The sequence below is a fragment of the Columba livia genome, chromosome Z (assembly GCF_036013475.1).
Source record: "Columba livia isolate bColLiv1 breed racing homer chromosome Z, bColLiv1.pat.W.v2, whole genome shotgun sequence".
Lineage (NCBI taxonomy): Eukaryota > Metazoa > Chordata > Aves > Columbiformes > Columbidae > Columba > Columba livia.
In genome coordinates, this window is record NC_088642.1 from 35,248,138 (window position 1) to 35,266,380 (window position 18,243).

Below are 18,243 nucleotides of genomic sequence, written 5' to 3' on the forward strand. Positions count from 1 at the left end.
GAGAGAAGATGTGTTGCCCTCTGCAAATGATAGGACAGGTAATCTTTCTATGGTTCGTGCCAAGATTGCAAATTAGGGTTAATGAAATGCAAGTATCATGTTCTGACTAATGTTCAATGTTGAGTTTAGCTCAGACTCGATGTATCTGTTTTCCAAATAGAAGGGCATCAAAGAAAATAGTCCATTGAAACATGCATAGTTTGTTTTAAAATTTCGTGAGAATGTGAACAATGTATCGAAAAATCTACAACCAGTTTTGCCATCAGTAGCTAAGAAATCCAGTAGAGCTGCAGCAACTGTAATGCTTTTGGTGCAAATATTTATCTAAAGCGTCTTTAAATATTCATCCTGAAAGTATCAGTCTATACTTCTTTAGTCAAGCTCTTCTGGTTTCCCCACTTAAGTGAATAAAATCTGTATTCTACTCTGTTGTGAATGTATATAGAGAAAGTTCAGTTGCACTCTTATAGGAGGTATTAAAAGGATAATGAAAATTGTCTGATAAAGAGTTCAAAGTGTTTTTGTTTGTTTGATTAATTTTAAATGCATTTCTGTGTTTGTATGAATCACATACACTGGTAAATATTAACTGCAGAGTTCTTACCTCAACAAATGCTGGCACATGCTAGTGTAAGTTCAATAAAAGTATGGACTTATTTTTCTCTAAATGATGCAGTGGGATTGAATAGCACCTCACCATATACAGAAGTTTGTTTTAAGCCATGAAGAGCAGTTCAGTGGTCTGAGGTTGTGATCGAAATATCTAGGCTTTCTGGAACCACAGATGTGACTTCTCCCAGGGCTGACCGTCCATCAATTTTAAAGCACTGTAGGTAAACTGAATACCATTCAATTTACTGCACTTAGCTAACGTTAGGTCTCCATGTGGACAGGAATCCTGTAACAATTTTCATACAAAATTTGGGAGGTTGTTTTGGGAAGAAGTCTCCATTTTCTGCCTGTCGTTTTACAGTGCTCAACTATTTTGTCCCTAATCTGTGTTTCAGAGGTGCTATGTTATATATGTAACTGCAGATTAGTAATCATGGAGCCTTCACATAAAAGGATTTATAAAAATAATTATTAAGTTTTCATTGTGGAAGGATTTGCAAACACTGAGCAAGTGCAAAGTTAGCATAATTCTGCCCATTTATTGGCACAGAAACAAAAGCAGACACGGAAGCGGTGGCCTTGGTACAGCTGGCTAGCTAATAAGCCTCATGCCCCAGGACAGCTTTGGTGTGACACCTTATTCAAAACTCCCATCTCTTAACTCACCTGATAAAGCTTCGGGTGTTCTTTGTCTTTAGCACACCTTTGCATCTTTAAAGTCATAGTATTTGTGGCCTCTTCTGAGACACATGATAATAAAACTATTAATATTTCCTTTAAGTTGGCTGTTGCTTTAGGAGCAGCTGTAAGCATCCAATGCAATATGCAAGGACAGCTATTGTGGTTTTTTTCTCAGAGCTGTGACAACTTCTGATATTAAGAAGTATAGACTAATTGTCTTTATTGGCTAACTTTCTGGCTTAATGTCTAATGGAGTACGATGAAGGCAAACAAGAAGATTCTGTGGTTTGTGTTCTGGGTTTTCAAGTTTGTAAATGGCAGAAGATGCACAGTGGAGTCTTTGGAATTAAGAGGATCCCAGTAAGACAATTCCCAAGTGCACAGGAGGTTAGTAGAGACAGAACCAGCTTTACCTTTACAAAACTCATACAGGAGCACTTTATTCATTTCCATGAGCTTGACTTCTTTGTAGTAGTAACATCTAAGAAAGCAGAGGGTGAGTATCTTCTTCCAGATGGACTGCAAGCAAGGGAAATATGGTGGAAGTCACAATGAATCCAAATTAAACAAACTGGATCGATTTTTAGGCAAGAGACTGAGAGATAGTATCTTAGCTGGGCTGTAGTTCAACATGTACCTGTGTTTCCATGGCTCCTTAAGCCACAGTTGGATCACTGGTAGCCATGAGCAAAGAAGCCATGTTGACAAAGAAAACACAGGTCAAGTAAGTTGACAGTGTCAGAAACTGTTTAACTTGCTCAATCAGGGGATGGGAGTTTGGGGAGGGGAGAGAGGAGGACCAACAGACATTATGGAACGTTTATTGATCTGCTTCTCTTTATATTAAACATTAGCTTTCTAAAGCAAACTTATTCCATAGGGAAAAACATTGTTTAGACTGACATAAGGTACGAAGATGATCTAGCGTCATCTGTAGAGGGGCCAATTTCATAAGAGCCTAAGAAATATTCTCTGCCTTTTCTGCTAATGAATTTTATTTAAAACCACAACATCATGCAATGGAGCATTATGTAATTGCCTAAAAAAAATTCAGATATGTGCACTCTGTTGTTATTTTTATATACATGTCTCTACCACTAACTTTCATAATCAGTATAAACATAGGTTTGACACTAGTCATTTTCTTTCTTCCTCCCCCCCTCCATGTACAACTGCCCTAATAGGGATTATACTTGTGGTCTGTGAGCTGCTCATGTGGAACTGGGGGAAAAGTTGGCAGGATCATTGCAACAATAAAGAGTAATTTTCAAACCACAGCAGAACTGCATCTGCAACATCGTCTTAGTTCATTATCCTTTTTTTGGCTCTCGCTTCTGTTTTTTTCAGGTTCTGTGCTGTATTTTCAAGGTTGCACTAAGTGCATTCATGATGCAGTTCTCTTACACTTTGCATTTAGCTATGATTGTGACAGATGCATAGTCCATGTTAAAAACCACAGAGTAACACCAATTAATACAATCATGTTGTTATAAAGATTTATACCAATCTGGGTTTAATCACATTACTCAAAAAATTTAACATGTGGCCTTGTCACAGGAATCCACGTGAGAGACTATTTGGGTTTTTGCCCTTAAGTGGAAAGAAAGTGAAGCTAATTGAAACCTGTCCAGTTCAGATCTCAAGGCTGTTTCAAAGGAAGGCTGCCATTTTCCTGTCCGTGTAAATCAACTTTATCTTCTTGAAGAGCTGCTTATTCAGTAAATCCAGATTGAGTCTGTGGCACACCTGGAACAAGAAACCAATCCCTGGCTACATTGGTAGGATTTCCACCTCCTTTTAGAAATATAGCTCAGAGGTGACGTGGGCAATTTGGATGCCCAGCACAAGTCAAAGAATACTTTGGGACCAATGAGGCAGATGAGGGAACAGCACCAGACCAACTGCTGAATGGAGGGTGTTTTAACCACTATAGAAAATATTCCTATGAAGTTTTTTGGTACTGGGTGTTTTTATGCTACGAGCTTAAGTAGTGAGGTGTCATTAGTGGAGAGGAGCAGCAAGCCTTTCTGATTTATCAGGTCAGAAGGATACTGTAGTGTTAAGGCATTTCTGGGATCTGTTCCAGGAAGTTTCTTCTGCTGGGAGACATCTCTGCCTTGGAGCAGGAGGTTTGACGTCTTGTAGAGGAGAAAAGTGATACCACATTCAAAGTTGGGAGAGTCTCCTCAAAAACAAGCACTAGGCCCAGGGAGCCATTACTCCAATAACAGCACACTCCTGGAGAACAGCTGTGGCAACCTGCAGCCTTCCCCACTTCAAGATCCAGAGGGTCTCTCACTCCTCAAAAAGGGTATAAGTGCCCATCACACTCATGAGAACACCTGCCTCATAAGAAGACTAGGTATAAGTTACAGTATTTCAAATCTGTCGTGTCTTCCATTAAGAGGAAACTCCTGGAAGTGAAGGGACTTCTCTGTCCAGAGGCTAAAATATCCCATCTGTTTACCTCTAGCTATGTAATTAATGACTGATCAAGGTTGAGTGCACCGTGTGCTGTAAAAAAAAAAAAAAAAAAAAAAAAAAAGCTGACTGAACATGTTGGTTTCAGTCTCGTAGCCTGGGCAGAAAGAAAGAATTGCAGAGTTGTTTCACTCTTCGTGCTTTATATAGAGAGGGATGTGAAACGTGGTGACCTAGTTTCAAAGAACAGTGTTATCTCAAATGACTCCTGCCTCATCTGTACAAGACATGAATGGATCAGAGGAAAAGGCACTTGGACAAGCATTCGCAAAAGAAAGAGCTGTGTCACACATCTGAGTAAATGAACAAGCAGGGAAATGAGCAAGAAAAAAACTCATTACAAGTGGTTTGGCTTCCCAGAGTAAGAAAATTGTCACCCCGCAGCATCCCAGACACCTTCAGTTTTAGAAAGTCAAGATTTAGAGAGGACCAGATGCCTCAGCACAGCTTGCAAGGTTGAGGAAGAATGACATACCTACTTTTATTTAATGGGGAAGGTTAAAGTCTGCTAGGTAGGCAGCAGTAAAGAAGCACAAGCACCACTGCCAGGCACTTCACTAGAAACAATTCATAAAGACAAGATTTACTTCAATAAAATGTGAAGAAAGAAGAACTTTGCTCAGGTGCAAAAGCTATCAGAACAAAATCAGTCAGGGACAGAAAATGGAAACACGCTGATCATATTCCCATCTTCAGTCTCAATTGTGTCATAAACCCATTTTCTATTGCAGCGACATTGTGGTCCACATTTGTTTGAATTGCATTTTGGGCAAGGATAGAAGCAACCCAGGCAGTTCTTTTCCAGGCAATCACACAAATCGATGTTATTACAGAGCAGCCTGCCATCTTTGTCATACTTCTTTGTAGTTCTGCGAAAAAGAAGAAAAAGTGACTCTCAGAAAATACTTTAACATTTTTGAAGACTAATACCAAACAAATGTGGAAAACATCTGTTCAGGAACAAATATTTCCTCTTTAACAACCTCACAGCATAATGAAATATCAGCATTATATCCTAATTGCAACAGCCACTGTTATTAAAAATGAAGGTATGCCAAAGAAGTAAATCAAAATTCTCTTAAGTCACACAGAAAAAAAAAAATGTTTTCCGTGCACAGCTCTCATGTGTAATAAAAAATCTCTCTGCAAAATATTAATGCTTTTATTTCCTTCTTTTGTATTTAGTAAACAGCATATTAGACTTTTATTTTTAAAGTAAAATATGTAATAAATTAGCACATCTTACTTGGGATTATAAAAAAAAGCTTGTTTCATCTGTGACATGAATGCTTTCTTTTTCAGCTTTCTGGTTTCAGGATTGAAGTCAGCTACCTGAGGTCCTGGATTTTGAAAGGCTAAGCATTTTAATTGTTTATCAAGTTGTTGCTATAAAAAAATAACAGAAATTTTATGATTAGTACAATTGGAAAAATACTTATTAGCTTCCAGGTGTCCCCACTGGCTTCCAAAAGACATTAAATATTCTTGATAAATTAAAACCACACAGATAGGAAAATGACTCAAAACGCAACTTAAATTAAGAGCACATTGTATAAAATGGTTGCTTGTCTAACTGTTGAGTATTTCTCTGACCAGTTGTGCATCCTGACAGGAGGGGGAACAACAGTGGCACTGATTACATGACTATGGTACAGTGGCACGGAGTCTGAAAGTTGTCTTGTGGGAGGCAGAATCATGTAATATTTTCTTCACCTTTATCCATAATGTAAAAACAAGTACTTTGATTATAAGCATCTCAGCTGGATTCACTCTTATCTTCACTGTTCACTCAGATGCCTAGAACTCATCTTTGTTCGAACAATCTGAGAGCAAGAGAATGTCTGGAGGAGCAACTAGTGCAGGAAGGAAGCATTTGCACAAGCAAAGAGTATGAAAAAAAGCACAGACAAAATAAAGCAGCTAAACTGAGCAGAGTTTTTGAGAAGTAAGAGGGAGCATTTTCTTGCCTATTTTATGGAATTGTTTTCAATTAGCTAAAACTGCCAAATAGTTTTTGAGGTTAAAGCTTCGGCTCTGTGTATTGCCATTCCACATAGCCCATATGTGTTGACAATCATGTCTAACACCACTGTAAACATACATGTGCATTGTGTCAAACAACTTCTCTTCAGATGACTGTGCACAGTGAACATACACTTGTTATTCATTATGCAAAGGCACAAATGTACATACAAATTCATCTTTTCTCCTCATAGGTAAATGGACCTGACTGACCAGCCTTCCGTTTCCTTGGGGGCTGTAATTTCTTTCAGAGTCTAAAGTCACTTTTCACAAACAAGTGAATGCCTTCATTGTTTCTTGTGGGGAAAACAGTGGCAGTTCAGTCTAATCTGCTGATACAGTGATTTAGAAATATCCATGTACTTGAGTGCACACACTTACAAGGTGGTTAATGCTGTGCATCTTCAGTTTTATCCTCCTGAAAACCTACAGGGCAATCTCATGTACCTATATTATTAAGATGTTTCTGCTTTTGAGTCTGGGGTAGATTTTCAGTGCAGAAAATATGCTTCAGCATCATCATTGTCTGTGATCATAAATTACGCAATTTCAAGTTGGAAACAAACAATAAGCTACAGAGATAGTTCTCTCTCTAAGACTACTCTCCTATTTCCCTACTTACTATTTCACTTGACCTCATAAGTGCTCTTAGCCCTCTAAATATCTGCACTGCAAACTTTACTAATTTCAGTGTTGCTATTATTGATATTTCCCTATTGAGTCCAGCTTTTTATTTTTTTGTAATTATGGAAGAAATTGAAGGCAAGTGTAAGTATCTTGATAATAAAATGGTACTGGAGAAGTCATACCGTGGTTTTTTGTGTTATTGAGCAATCTTTAGGAGGAGAGAGATTTCCTTCTGCAGATGTTTCCTGGGCAGAATTGCTTTTCTTGGTGTTTTCGTCCATATGATAGCTCATGTTGCCACCTTTGTGAAATACATACGTACATATGTGTTAGACATATACAGAAGTGTGAGATCCACAGAATTTTAAGTGAAGGTTTTAAGGTAAGCAGGTGATACCCATACTAGGCTTTTATGTATTCCAAACCAAGAGCAAATGCAGAACAAAATCTGGCTCAGCGTCAACCTCAATGTTAAAACTGTATTAATCTAACTCACACATGCAAAAGCTGTTTCACCAAAGCCGCTCGTATTACCCGTTAAGCAACTCTCAGAAAAATCTCAAGTGTTTGAATAACACAGAGATCGAAAGAAATGCTGTCAACTCTGCATCTGTTACTGGCACAGCTTCACCGCATCGTCACTTTTGATGTAAAGGTGAGAAGCGGCGTTCCCACAAAAAAGCAAGAGCAGCCGGCGATGCGCAGGGCAGATGGAGACGACAGCAGGCAGGAGCAGTCATTTCGCTTACCAGCAGGTGACACCCTTGTCCGAGCTGCGGTTCGTTTCAGCACGGCTCCAAAAAAAAAAAAGCGGCCGCGGGGAGGAGTGAGTGGGGTTCTGGGGGAGCAGGAGGGACCTGCGAGTATTCTTTGACGTTATTCATGGACACCCAAAGCGTATGCCAGAACTGTGACCATAGCAACTCGGCTGTTCCCCGCAGTCACAATTTTCCTCCTGAGGTCTTCAACCAATGGACTGAAAGAAAACTCCCTGGCTTTTGAATCTCAGTCCTTAGCTTTGCGAAAGATTTTGTATACAAATAGAATGCGTGGCTTTCAGGTTTAATAGGAAAAAAGTGCACGTCTCACTCAGCTAACAAAGCACCCAGGGAGGACTGTGGGTTCTGTGAGTCTGTCCTACAAATGCCATCCATCACCTCACCTTGTCACACAGGGACAGTGGCGGCAGCCGTTCAGGATGGATGTTAGCTACTTCTTCTTAGTCATCCTGTGAAACTACTTAGTTAAAACTTTTCATGCAATACATACAGTTCCAGTGCCTCAGACTTTAACCCCAAACATCATGAGAAATATCTAAGCTTTTTTGGAGTTGCTCCAACCCTTCCCCAGGTGCCACCCAGTCCCTCCCATTGCTTCTGAAATGTAGTGCACGTAGGATGGTTGCCCAAACCCTGTCCCAGAGAAGGTCTTCCTTTCCTGACTGCCAAAGGGCCAGCACCTCTGAGAGAAGCAGGAGAGCTGTCCAGGCCCTTAGTTCCCTCTGTTGCGGACCCTCTCTTCAGGGCAACAGGCAAAGTGGGAATAGCAACAAGAAGGAAGAGACCTTGTAGTAAAAGGAGGGGACGCTTTTTTGAGAGGTGAAAAGAACAGCCTTCAGCCTGTTTCTGAAGGGCTTTCCCTTTCTCCGCTTCAGTGACCTGAAGAGTGACTAAGATGGTGACACTGTTAACAATGTGATGCTCTGCAGCAATGGTCTTAGTCCTGACACTTGAGCATCTTTTTAGAATGAGAAAAGGAAAGCTATCACCAGGCAATTAATATTTGCTCTATGGAGGAGCCTGCTTTCCTACTGGAAATTTGCTCAGGCACTACAACTAAAACAAGAATGAAGGCCACTGCTCCAGAGAAACTGAGTATTGTTCTTCATTTCCACTAAATTTGGACTCCCAATGAGGATTTATTTCCTACATCTCCTCTTGTGTCCAGCTGTGCATCTAGCATTGTTAAAGCACTTTATGAGTATGCATGACCGTCATCTGTTCCTGTTGTATTACAGTGTGCAGAGTTCAGGAGTAGAACAGCCAACAGCAGCTACCAGCGTAGGCATGCAGAATTCCCACGTGTCCTCTGGTAGTGTAAATATTTGACTTCTTTGGAAAGTAAGTTCTAACAGTTATCTGGAGCCAAGTACCCAAAATAAGAAGACACTTTTGAAGAATCAGCACAAAAGGGAAAAGCATCTTGTTCCAAACAGGTTTCAAATGCCTTTGCATCCTTGATGAAAATGGCCTGCACAGAAAATGTAGAACTTTCTGTCTCCATGTACATTGTAAAGACAAAGTTTTATATTTTAATCTCCAGGAAAGATACTCAAAAATGAGGCAGTGTGCAAGATTCAGAAAGTGGTGAGACTCACAGGACTGAATATCCTCTATAGCATGTTTGAAAGGGGGCTAGGGGAATGAAGGGGACTGTGAGGCTCAGACATTCACTCTCAAGTCTGCAGAACCTAATTATCCAAAGGAAAGTATTCTTGGCCCTGACACAGAGTTTTTTCATCTAATGGTTTTGGTCTGGCTGTAGTGATAATGCAGGGGCAATGCACTGAACCCTAGTCTCTTCCACAAAAATTGCAGCTCTGGGGACAACCATCTATTGGACACTTCTGCCATCAATACTTGTGTTGTCCCACAGCTTTTGAAAATAGCAGAAACTTCCTGGAGGTGATAATCTACATCTCAACATCCCATGCCAGAGCATATAGCTGAAAACAGGCAATTTCAGCTCAAACCCTTGGCACAGCTGACAAGGATAAGAGCAGATTAAGGGAGGAAGAAAATCAGAGGCTGCGTTATATTAAAAGAGGCTTGGTCTTATCCAACAGACAGATGTTTCTGCTCAGAAAACCATTTCAGAAGATGTCGGGATTTGGAAGGACTGCATTTGTTTATGATTTTCATAGGAGAAATATTTTCCTGTATCTGCGCTTTCAAGAATTTAATATTCCTATTTATGATCCTTGCAGACTGCACTGCTAAATATTTCAGCTGGTGTGAAATGTGGTGACCCACATTCCAGATACTTGAGGATGCTTGATCTCAGCAGCCTGAAGCTAGTATCTCTGCAGGGCTTGCCAGAGTGAAGGCATCTTGTTTTCAAGTTGTATTTGTTCATGCCATTGGAGACTTTCTGGCTGAGATCTCTTAAGTGTGTTCATCACCTTTGCCAGGGCAAGACAAAAAGCTGTCTATATGGGTTTAATCCCCTTATGCCCACATGGATTAGACTGACCCATTGCAACAGTCCCATCTTCCTTAGCTCTGAAGAGATGTCTGGGCTCAGAAACCAGCAGTCAGATTTGTGGCACATTCACATATTCATCTTGAAATCACTATAGGAGATCTGGTGCCAGCCAAATTAAGAATAAGTTAATCCTCCTCATGATCAGCTATGGACTGAGCTGTAAAGATGTGGAAAGGCCACTTACCAACTAGTCTGTGCCTTCTCTTATAGCCCCAGATGTGCATGTATGGTCAGAAGGTGGCCTTGAAGCCACCTGGGAAACACAGACCAGAAAAAGAAATAGGTCTCATCTCTTGTAATTCAGCTTTTTTCTCAGAAAACTGATAAGAGAGCAATGGCCAGTTCTGTGATCGGAGTCTGGAGGAGCCAGACTTGCCCTCTCCCACTAAAATAAAACAAATCTTCATGAGTTTTCACTCCCAAACCAAGAGCCTTTCTGTTGTATCTGGAAGTGAGGGAACACGTAGCTAAACTGTGAGAAATAATTATAAAATCATGTGCATCTTCTAGTTGTCATGCAAGAGGTAGAAGAGATCTGTCAGACTTACCTTCTGAAAACCTGCAGTTCTGAAGGGGTATATTCAGCTCAAAGTAATTAGTAAGTGAGAAACGAGGTTCTCCAGAATTTTAAATTGCACTTACCAAAGGAAGGGGCTGGCACAGCATGGGTTTACTGCTGCACAATTCCTCTGATAGTGGAAGTATGACATCAGTCCCAAAGTGACTGAAACAGAAGACAAATAATCAAAATAATGCTCCTCAGAGAAGCAGGCTGAGGACCAAGCAGGTAACTGTCTTAAAGGACCTCACACTTCCTGTCTTTATTATGGCTTTTATATAGCACTTAGCACAAAGACTGAAAATAGAGAAATTATATGAACTGGGATGAGAGTCCTCATTTACTACTTGCATTTTTTGTATGCTCACAGAGCAAATGTATTTCTTAGAGCTTTTTTTCTTAAAGGTAAGTAAACAAAAGTCCCTCTAGTAACTACTCTAGTAAATACTGCATTTTTTTTATGAGATTATTTTTTTTTTAGGCCATGGATGTAGGAATGTTTTACCACTTCAGACAAAACATTCTAGATTCTGTTTGCCATCTTCAATAGCCAAAATTCATCAAATAAATATGCTTCCCAATAGCTGAAGTGACAATGCATCCTCACAGTTCAGCTTGCTGCCTTTCAGGATTGTTTGTTGCATTAGTGAAGACAACTCAGTCTCTTCCCAATACCTCTAGATGCTGTTTCCCAGCATGCTGCAATCACTTATGGCTTTCATTACTCTTTCCTAGAACACAACTAAATCCTAAAAAGCATCCAAAACTGTCAAGTCTTATAGATTCTCCTGTTGTGCTTGGACAAATATCTTCATCAGCGATATGCATCAATTCTCTCAGCTATTTCACAACCCAGCCTGAGAGCAAGTAAATTTATTATTTACCATGCTATTTTATTTCCCTTCAAACACTTTTAAAACCAAAAGCTGATCTAACATCCTATCAGCAGACCTTAGCTAGATGATTTAAATGCTGCTATACATACATACCTTCATTTTGTTCCACAGACTGTTTTCTTTGTTGTGAAAAATAAACCAGAAATCCCCTAAGGGGGGAGAGGGGGGAAATCACAGTCTCCAAGGTGCCCATACAACAGTAAGACACAAACAAAAACCTACTACCTGTTTTATTCTCCTGCATTTTTCCACTATTCTTCTAATTTCTCCATATTATACACAATGGAGAAACTAGGAATTATTATCTCTATAAACACAAAAATTATAATTAAACCACCTTATGCTTAATATCACCTTTTCTTCCATTTTGCTAATACTTATATGGGTGTATCTGAACTTTTTCTGAGTTGTTTGTGCATGAATTATTATATTTGTTTATCATCACTTAAGTGATAAAGTGCAGCCTGCAATCTAGTCAGAATAGTTATTACTGAGTGGGTGTTAGGCTGCAAGTGAGGATATACATGTAGACTGAAGTTTTAGGTGACATTTAGAGAGACTGATCCTGGTGCAGAAACTCCTAACAGTTCCTAAAGGGACAAGTCTTCCCCACCATGAGCATGTGAGCTTAAATACACCTCAGGAGATGTGATACAAAAGTCCCTACTACTGGAGAGAGGGAGAAAGAAAAGGAGAGAAATGGTTGCAGAGTCATTAAATTTCTTTTAATTGTCATGGCAGTAATCCAATGTCGAGCTGATTGCTCCCTGTACGCTTCAGTGCACTCTGCCGCACAGTGTGCTCAGTAGCATCCTGCAGCCAGTACAAACAGGGCAGATGAAGAGAAAAAAAAAGCGCTTTTCTGTGTCAAAATTTAGTCTGTAACGTTCTTCTCCCACTAAGAAACAGTTTATTGGGGCTCTATGGTTTTGTTGTTAAAACGTTAACACAGAGTGAGGTCTTACTGGTGTTCATCTCATTTTATAATTCGTATCCCCCTCGTCCTCCTCTCCCGTTTTTTTCTAAACTGCCAGGTTTATCAGGTGTTTTTGCCTCTTCTGCTCCCTGGATGTTCAAACCAGCAGCAGCCGGGGTCAGAAGAGAGCTGACAGGGAGGCAGCGCATGAAAAGCAGGGAGATAACTTTAGTGGCTGAGACGGCAAGGAGAAGAGGCTGTGAAAGGCTTGTTTGGGGAACAAGGACAGCACAAAACATAGTTCTCCATCCTCCCTGCCGCCCAGCCCGGCACTCGGGCTGCTGACAGGCCACCTCCTGGCTCATGTAGCGCCGCGCCCTCCGCACAGGCAAAGGAGCGGCAGCAGCAGCCGCTTCCTCCTGCCCGCCGCTTTGTTACCACTCCCGAAGCCAGAATGTGGCAGCATCATTTTCTGGACCGGCTTCAGGAGCGCTGCCTCGGCAGCAGGGCTGGGTCCAACCTCCCCACACCCTCCGGGGCTCGGGGCTCCTGCCGGAACTGGGCGTCCCACAGGCGGGGTCGCGTCCCCTCCTCCTGCAGTTGCGAGCGGCTGCTCGCCTCCTTACCCCAACACTCGCCGTCCTCGCTCTTCCTCCCTCCCTGTCGCATATAGGTTACAATGATATTCCCTCTTCAAGCGTCATATCCCTCTGTGTACCGGCTTGTCCGGGCGCTGGCAGGTGCTCCGCGGGCCGGGCCTGAGGGCTTCAGCCGCTGCTGGTCGGCTGCAGGAGGCCGAGCTGGCGGCTCCTCTGGGGAAGCCTCATGGAGAAAGGGCAGAGATGCCAGTCGAGCAGAGGAGTGAGGGGGAAAAATGAAAAAGCCACGAAGTGAGAAACACCAGTGCGAGCACCTAGGTTGGTGGGGAGGTGCTGTAGAGAGGTCCCCGCAGCCCTGGGAACACCACAGTGGAGCAGGTGGATGTTCCCTGGAGGAACAGGGGCCTGTGGGGGGCACCCCATGCTGGAGCAGTTTGAGCAGCAGAGAGGAGCAGTTATGGACTGACCTTGGCTCCCATTCCTCCTTCCCGCTGGGCTGCTAGAGGGCACGAGGTGGAAGAGGTGGGGGTGAAGATGAGCCTGGGAAAGAGAAAGCTGGGTTGGGAGAAGGTGTTTTAAGTTTTGGTTTTGTTTCTCACTGTCTGCGTCTATTTAAATTGGAAGTAAATAAAATTGATTTCCCAAAGTCAAGTCCATTTTGCCATCAATGTTCACACCTTGTTCACCCAGGCCCCAAAACAGGATACTTTCCCCTCACCTGCCTGGGAGGCTCCTCAGGGTACCAGGGAGGAAAGGAGGCATGGGCAGAGTGGGGCAGCAGGGCAGCTGTGCCAGGAGCTGCAGAGGACTAGTGGGCTGGCGCTCTTGGACCTTGACTTAAACAGCTCTGAAGTCCCTCCTCCTACTGGGAACAGCCTGGCTTGCAGTGATGGAGAAACAGGCAAGGAGAGTGTATGGCAGCAAGGGGATAAAGCAGTGACACAGGATTTCTTAGTGCCAGCCCTGACGTTTGGAGGAAAGCTGGAAGCTATGTGCTGTGAGGCAGCTGGTGCTGGCAGCTGCAATGGGGACTATGGGACTGTATTGATCAGCACTGTCAGGATTTAGGCAGTGGGGGCTGCTGGTGGGACAGGAACTGCCCTGTGTCCTAACAGGTGTGTCTAGCCAGCTCAGAAATTGAAAAAAAACAGGCCATCACACCCCAAAATTGCAGCTCAACAGCATAACACATGGCATCCCTGCTCAAACATATTTAAGAAAGAGTAGTAGGGGGACAGGAGCAAACCAAAAAAACAAACTGGAGGAGACACATGGAAGATGTTGTGGACTCAGCTGGAGACGCTTGATGCCAGAGGAAGGACAGCTCCAAGGCAGCTGAGGCCTGTGGGCAACTTATGCCAGGGCAGGGACACTGGTGAGGAACAGCAGATGACCAGTTCTTGGACAGGAGCACAACTGAGGGGCTAACAGCCCTATTCTGGATGAACAGCACAGAATCCAAAAGAATACAATATAATCCTTCAAAATACAGAATCACAGAATTGTTAGGGTTGGAAGTGACCTCTGGAGATCATTTAATCTAACCCATCTGCTAAAGCAGGTTCACCCAGAGCAGATCACACAGGAATGTGTTCAGGTGGGTTTTGAATGTCTCCAGAAAAGGAGACTCCACAACCTCTCTGGGCAGCCTGTTCCAGGGCTCTGGCACCCTCAAAGTAATCAAGTTTCTCCTCGTATTCAGGTGGAACCTTATATGCCTCATCCTATCGTTTAGCCCCACTGAAAACAGTCTGGTCCCATTCTCTTGACATCTACCCTTGAGAAAATTCCTAAACATTGATAAGATGCCCTCTCAGCCTTCTCCAGGCTGAACAGACTCAGCTGTCTCAGTCTCTCTTCATAGGAAAGGTGCTCTAGGCCCCTAGTCATCTTCATATCTCGCCACTGGACTCCCTCCACTTATTCCTTATCCTTCTTAAACTGGGGACCCCAGAACTGGACACAGTACTTGAGATGCAGCCTCACCAGGGCAGAGTAATGGGGGAGGAGAATCTCCCTTGACCTGCTGGCCACACTCTTCCTAATGCACCCCAGGATACTGTTGGCCTTCTTGGCCACAAGGGCGCATTGTTGGCTTATGGTCAACCTGTTGTCAACCAGAACTCCCAAGTCCTTCTCTGCAATGCTGCTTTCCAGCAGGTCCACCCCTAACCTGTACTGGTATCTGGGGTTACTCCTCCCCAGGTGCAGGACCAACACTTGCCCTTGTTGAATTTCATCAGGTTCTTCTCTGCCCAGTCCTCCAGCCTGTCCAGGTCTTGCTGAGTGGCAGCACAGACTTCTGGTGTGTCAGCCCTTCCTCCCAGTTTGGTATCACAAGCAGACATGCTGAGGGTGCACTCAGTCTGTTCATCCAGGTCACTGATGGAAAGACTGAACAGGACTGGACCCTGTACTGACCCCTGGGGGACCCCACTGACTACAGGGCTCCAACCAGATCCTGCACCGTTGATCACAACCCTCTGAGCTCTGCCATCCAGCCAGTTCATGATCCATCTCACCATGCATTCATCCAGCCCGCACTTGCTGATCTTGCTTATGAAGAGGCTGTGAGAGATGGCGCCAAAAGCCTTGCTGAAGTCAAGGTAGACAACATCCACTGCTCTTCCCTCGTCTACCCAGCCAGTCATACCATCATAGAAGGCTATCAGGTTTGTCAAATATGATTTCCCTTTGGTGAACCCATGCTGACTACTCCTGATAACCTTCTTTTTCTCCACATGCCTGGGGATGACATCCAGAATGAGCTGTTCCATCATTTTCCAGGGATGGAGGTGAGGCTCCCTGGCCTGTAGTTTCCTGGGTCATCCTTCTTGCCATTTTAGAAGACTGGAGTGACATTGACTTTCCTCCAGTCCTGAGGCACCTCTCCTGTTCTCCAAGACCTTTCAAAGATGATGGAGAGTGGCTTTGCAATAACATCTGCCAACTCAGGTTGATCATCTGCCAATACCTCAGGTTGAGTTTCTTTGGGGAAAGAAGGGCAAGCAATGTGCTGAACAGGAGCCTGAACCTCTCCCTCTTAACCATGTTCTCCACATTCCCAATGGATTTTCCCTTGCTCTTTCAGCTTCCTTCATTTGCTTTCTCATCCTGTCTCCTCTTTGGACCACTGGTTCTCTCACCTCTTTTCATTTTCCATTCCCAGCTATTCTGAACTAAACTTCCCATAACATTTTACCCCTAAGCCCAGTAGGCCCAAACCATTTCCTTCTAACAATGAGTGACCACTCCACCTCTTCCTGAGGTTCGAATTCTCTCTCATTCCTTCCACTGTACATTCTCTTCCCAATCCTTGCCATCTCCCCTTAGTCTCCTGCCCTGTCACACATATATGCTGTAAAAACAGAACCAGTGTAACATTTTGACTTCTACACTACCAGGGCAGAGAGCAGGACCTAAGGCAAAAGGTCTTTTCACGTCATATCTACTTCTTTTTCCCCTTCAGGGTCTGCTAAATGCATCCTGTCTGTCAATGACACACCCCCTCTCACTGGAAACTGCTTCATACACACACATCTGCACAATTACATGCCCCATTACACATACACAGTCTATGTAAGTACTGTAAAAGCTCATGTCCTAAAGCTCCATCCATGTCCTCATATTAATTTTCAATGAACTTCCTTTCACCACAACTCCTTTCGCAATAAAGCAGCTTTCCCACTTGCCCTGGATTCCTCCCATAGACATCTCCTTCCTTTGCTACATCTCCCAGCTGTCACTCTCCAAACTTGTGTGTCCAACTTGTACTCAACAGCACAAAGAGCTGCCACTGTACAGCTGTTAGTGTGACATGCCACCAAGTGCAAAAGTGTGGACTGGAAGCAAGAGAAATTCAGATCTGTTCCTACTCAGGCAGCCTGCCTAGCAATCACCTTCACTGTCTGCCTCTGCCATGAAAACTGTGCTGCTATTCTGCAATACAGAATATCAGCCAAGAGGCACACATCAATTGGCAGCTGTAATTTGAAAATAACTTCATATTTTAAAATGTTTTAGCAATTGTTTACATATTGGCATTTCTAATTAAGATTTTTGTTGAGTAGGAAGAAGAAAAAGATAACAAAATAATAATAAGGAAGAGTGGTTACTCATGGTTGGAAGTAAATGGTTTGGACCTACTGGGCTTAGGTGTTAAATGCTGTTACAGGAGTTTAGTCCATAAATCCTTCAACAATGACTTTCTTGAGCTTTTTTTAGCCTATCCAATGAGGCACGCAGAGACAATGATTAACTAGTGGGAGTCACATGAAATGCTCATGAAAAACACCTCTAACTCATCACAGCCTCAATTACTTCAACTGCTTTCTGAATGAACTTGATGAAGACTGTCAAGAAGGCACACAATTTTTTTGGCACTACCCTTCACCGGATCAAATGCTAAAGAGGTCAAATAATTCCACCACAAACCTGGCTGCACCAGCTGGTAATTCCCATACACTGAGGGGATCCTCAAATAATTTCAAAATAGTCAGAAATTTTATTTGCAGCCACAGAAACTAGAGGAGATTCATTGCAGTCAATAGGGCAGTGTTTTCCTTAAATGTGTTTAGAGGGTGCCAGTGAAGATTCTTTGTATTAACAAGTCTGGGTTTTATTCATTGTCTCCTCACAGTGCAGTACTCTAAATTCTTGGGGTATCTGCATTCCCACATAACTTTGTTGACCTGAGCAACAGTACAGTACTTTTTGGTCATAATACTCTTACCCCACATACAAATAAATTGCATGCACTGCTGATCCCATACTTCTTCAACTACAAGCTAACACAGTTTGCTAATACTAATGGACTGAATTCTGTCTGTCACTTCCAAAATGCTTCATAAGCAAGACAATTAACCCTATGTCTAACTCAGCAAGCAGCTCAGTGGAGTAAGAATGGAAACACTTGGTGATGTTGTAGGGGGATTAGTTTAGACTAGTTGCATTCTAGTGACATGGACAAAATGATCATCAGATGGTGGTGTCTACCCATTGCACAACAGGAGCTCATCATCTCCTAGATAAACTTAATCCAAAAATAATCCAGTTCACATATACCAAGACTGTCCTAGGAGTTGAAGTGTGCTAAAAGGAGATAACTGGGAGAGTCTCTTCAAAAGCACATTCCTAATCAAATGCAAGTACGATTTTAGACACATTAAGTACAGATCTGCTAAAGAAAAAATGAATTTTGAATGGCAAGACATTCATTTATCACAATTATAGTTTGTAGTTTCTTTAGCTTTTTCCTCCCTATGGCTCTTAAGCCATTCTTAAGTTTGTTTCATGGTGTTGTTCTAAGTTGTTGTCCTCTTCACAATTTACAAACATAAAGGTAGTGAGAGACAGATTAAATGAATTTCCAAGGTCATAGTACAAAGCATAAGCAAAACAGAATATAAAACTTTTCCAGCTTCCTCATGTGTTTTTGCTACAAACTTGTACCACACCTTTCATTCTGATATTCAGGAAAAAAAAGGACTTAGGACTGTATCTATATGTTAGATCATTACTAGCAACACATCCCTATTAATAACTCATCCGTTAGGAGATAATTTAGATATAATATGAAAATATATC

At 42.5% G+C, this 18,243-nt stretch overlaps 1 protein-coding gene across 3 annotated transcripts; it reads right to left on the bottom strand.

Annotated features, from left to right (window-relative positions):
* Positions 1-826: 826 nt before the first annotated feature.
* ARL14EPL (ADP ribosylation factor like GTPase 14 effector protein like) lies at positions 827-18,178 on the bottom strand. 3 transcript variants are annotated; one of them, XR_010468840.1, is made up of 5 exons: positions 10,330-18,178; positions 6,606-6,724; positions 5,021-5,160; positions 1,931-4,643; positions 827-1,812 (listed from the first exon to the last, which is right to left on the bottom strand). XR_010468840.1 is itself a non-coding variant. In XM_021292606.2 (5 exons), exons 3-5 carry the CDS (start codon positions 6,714-6,716, stop codon positions 4,421-4,423), a joined length of 474 nt encoding a protein of 157 aa, XP_021148281.1. In that variant the 5' UTR covers positions 6,717-6,724; positions 10,330-10,411; positions 12,685-18,178; the 3' UTR covers positions 827-4,420. The 3 variants fall into 3 exon arrangements, 2 of the variants coding, with proteins under 2 accessions (XP_021148281.1, XP_005506274.1); XM_021292606.2 differs by having other exon boundaries at positions 827-4,643; positions 10,330-10,411; positions 12,685-18,178; XM_005506217.3 differs by lacking the exon at positions 10,330-18,178 and adding an exon at positions 7,173-10,315 and having other exon boundaries at positions 828-4,643.
* Positions 18,179-18,243: the final 65 nt, after the last annotated feature.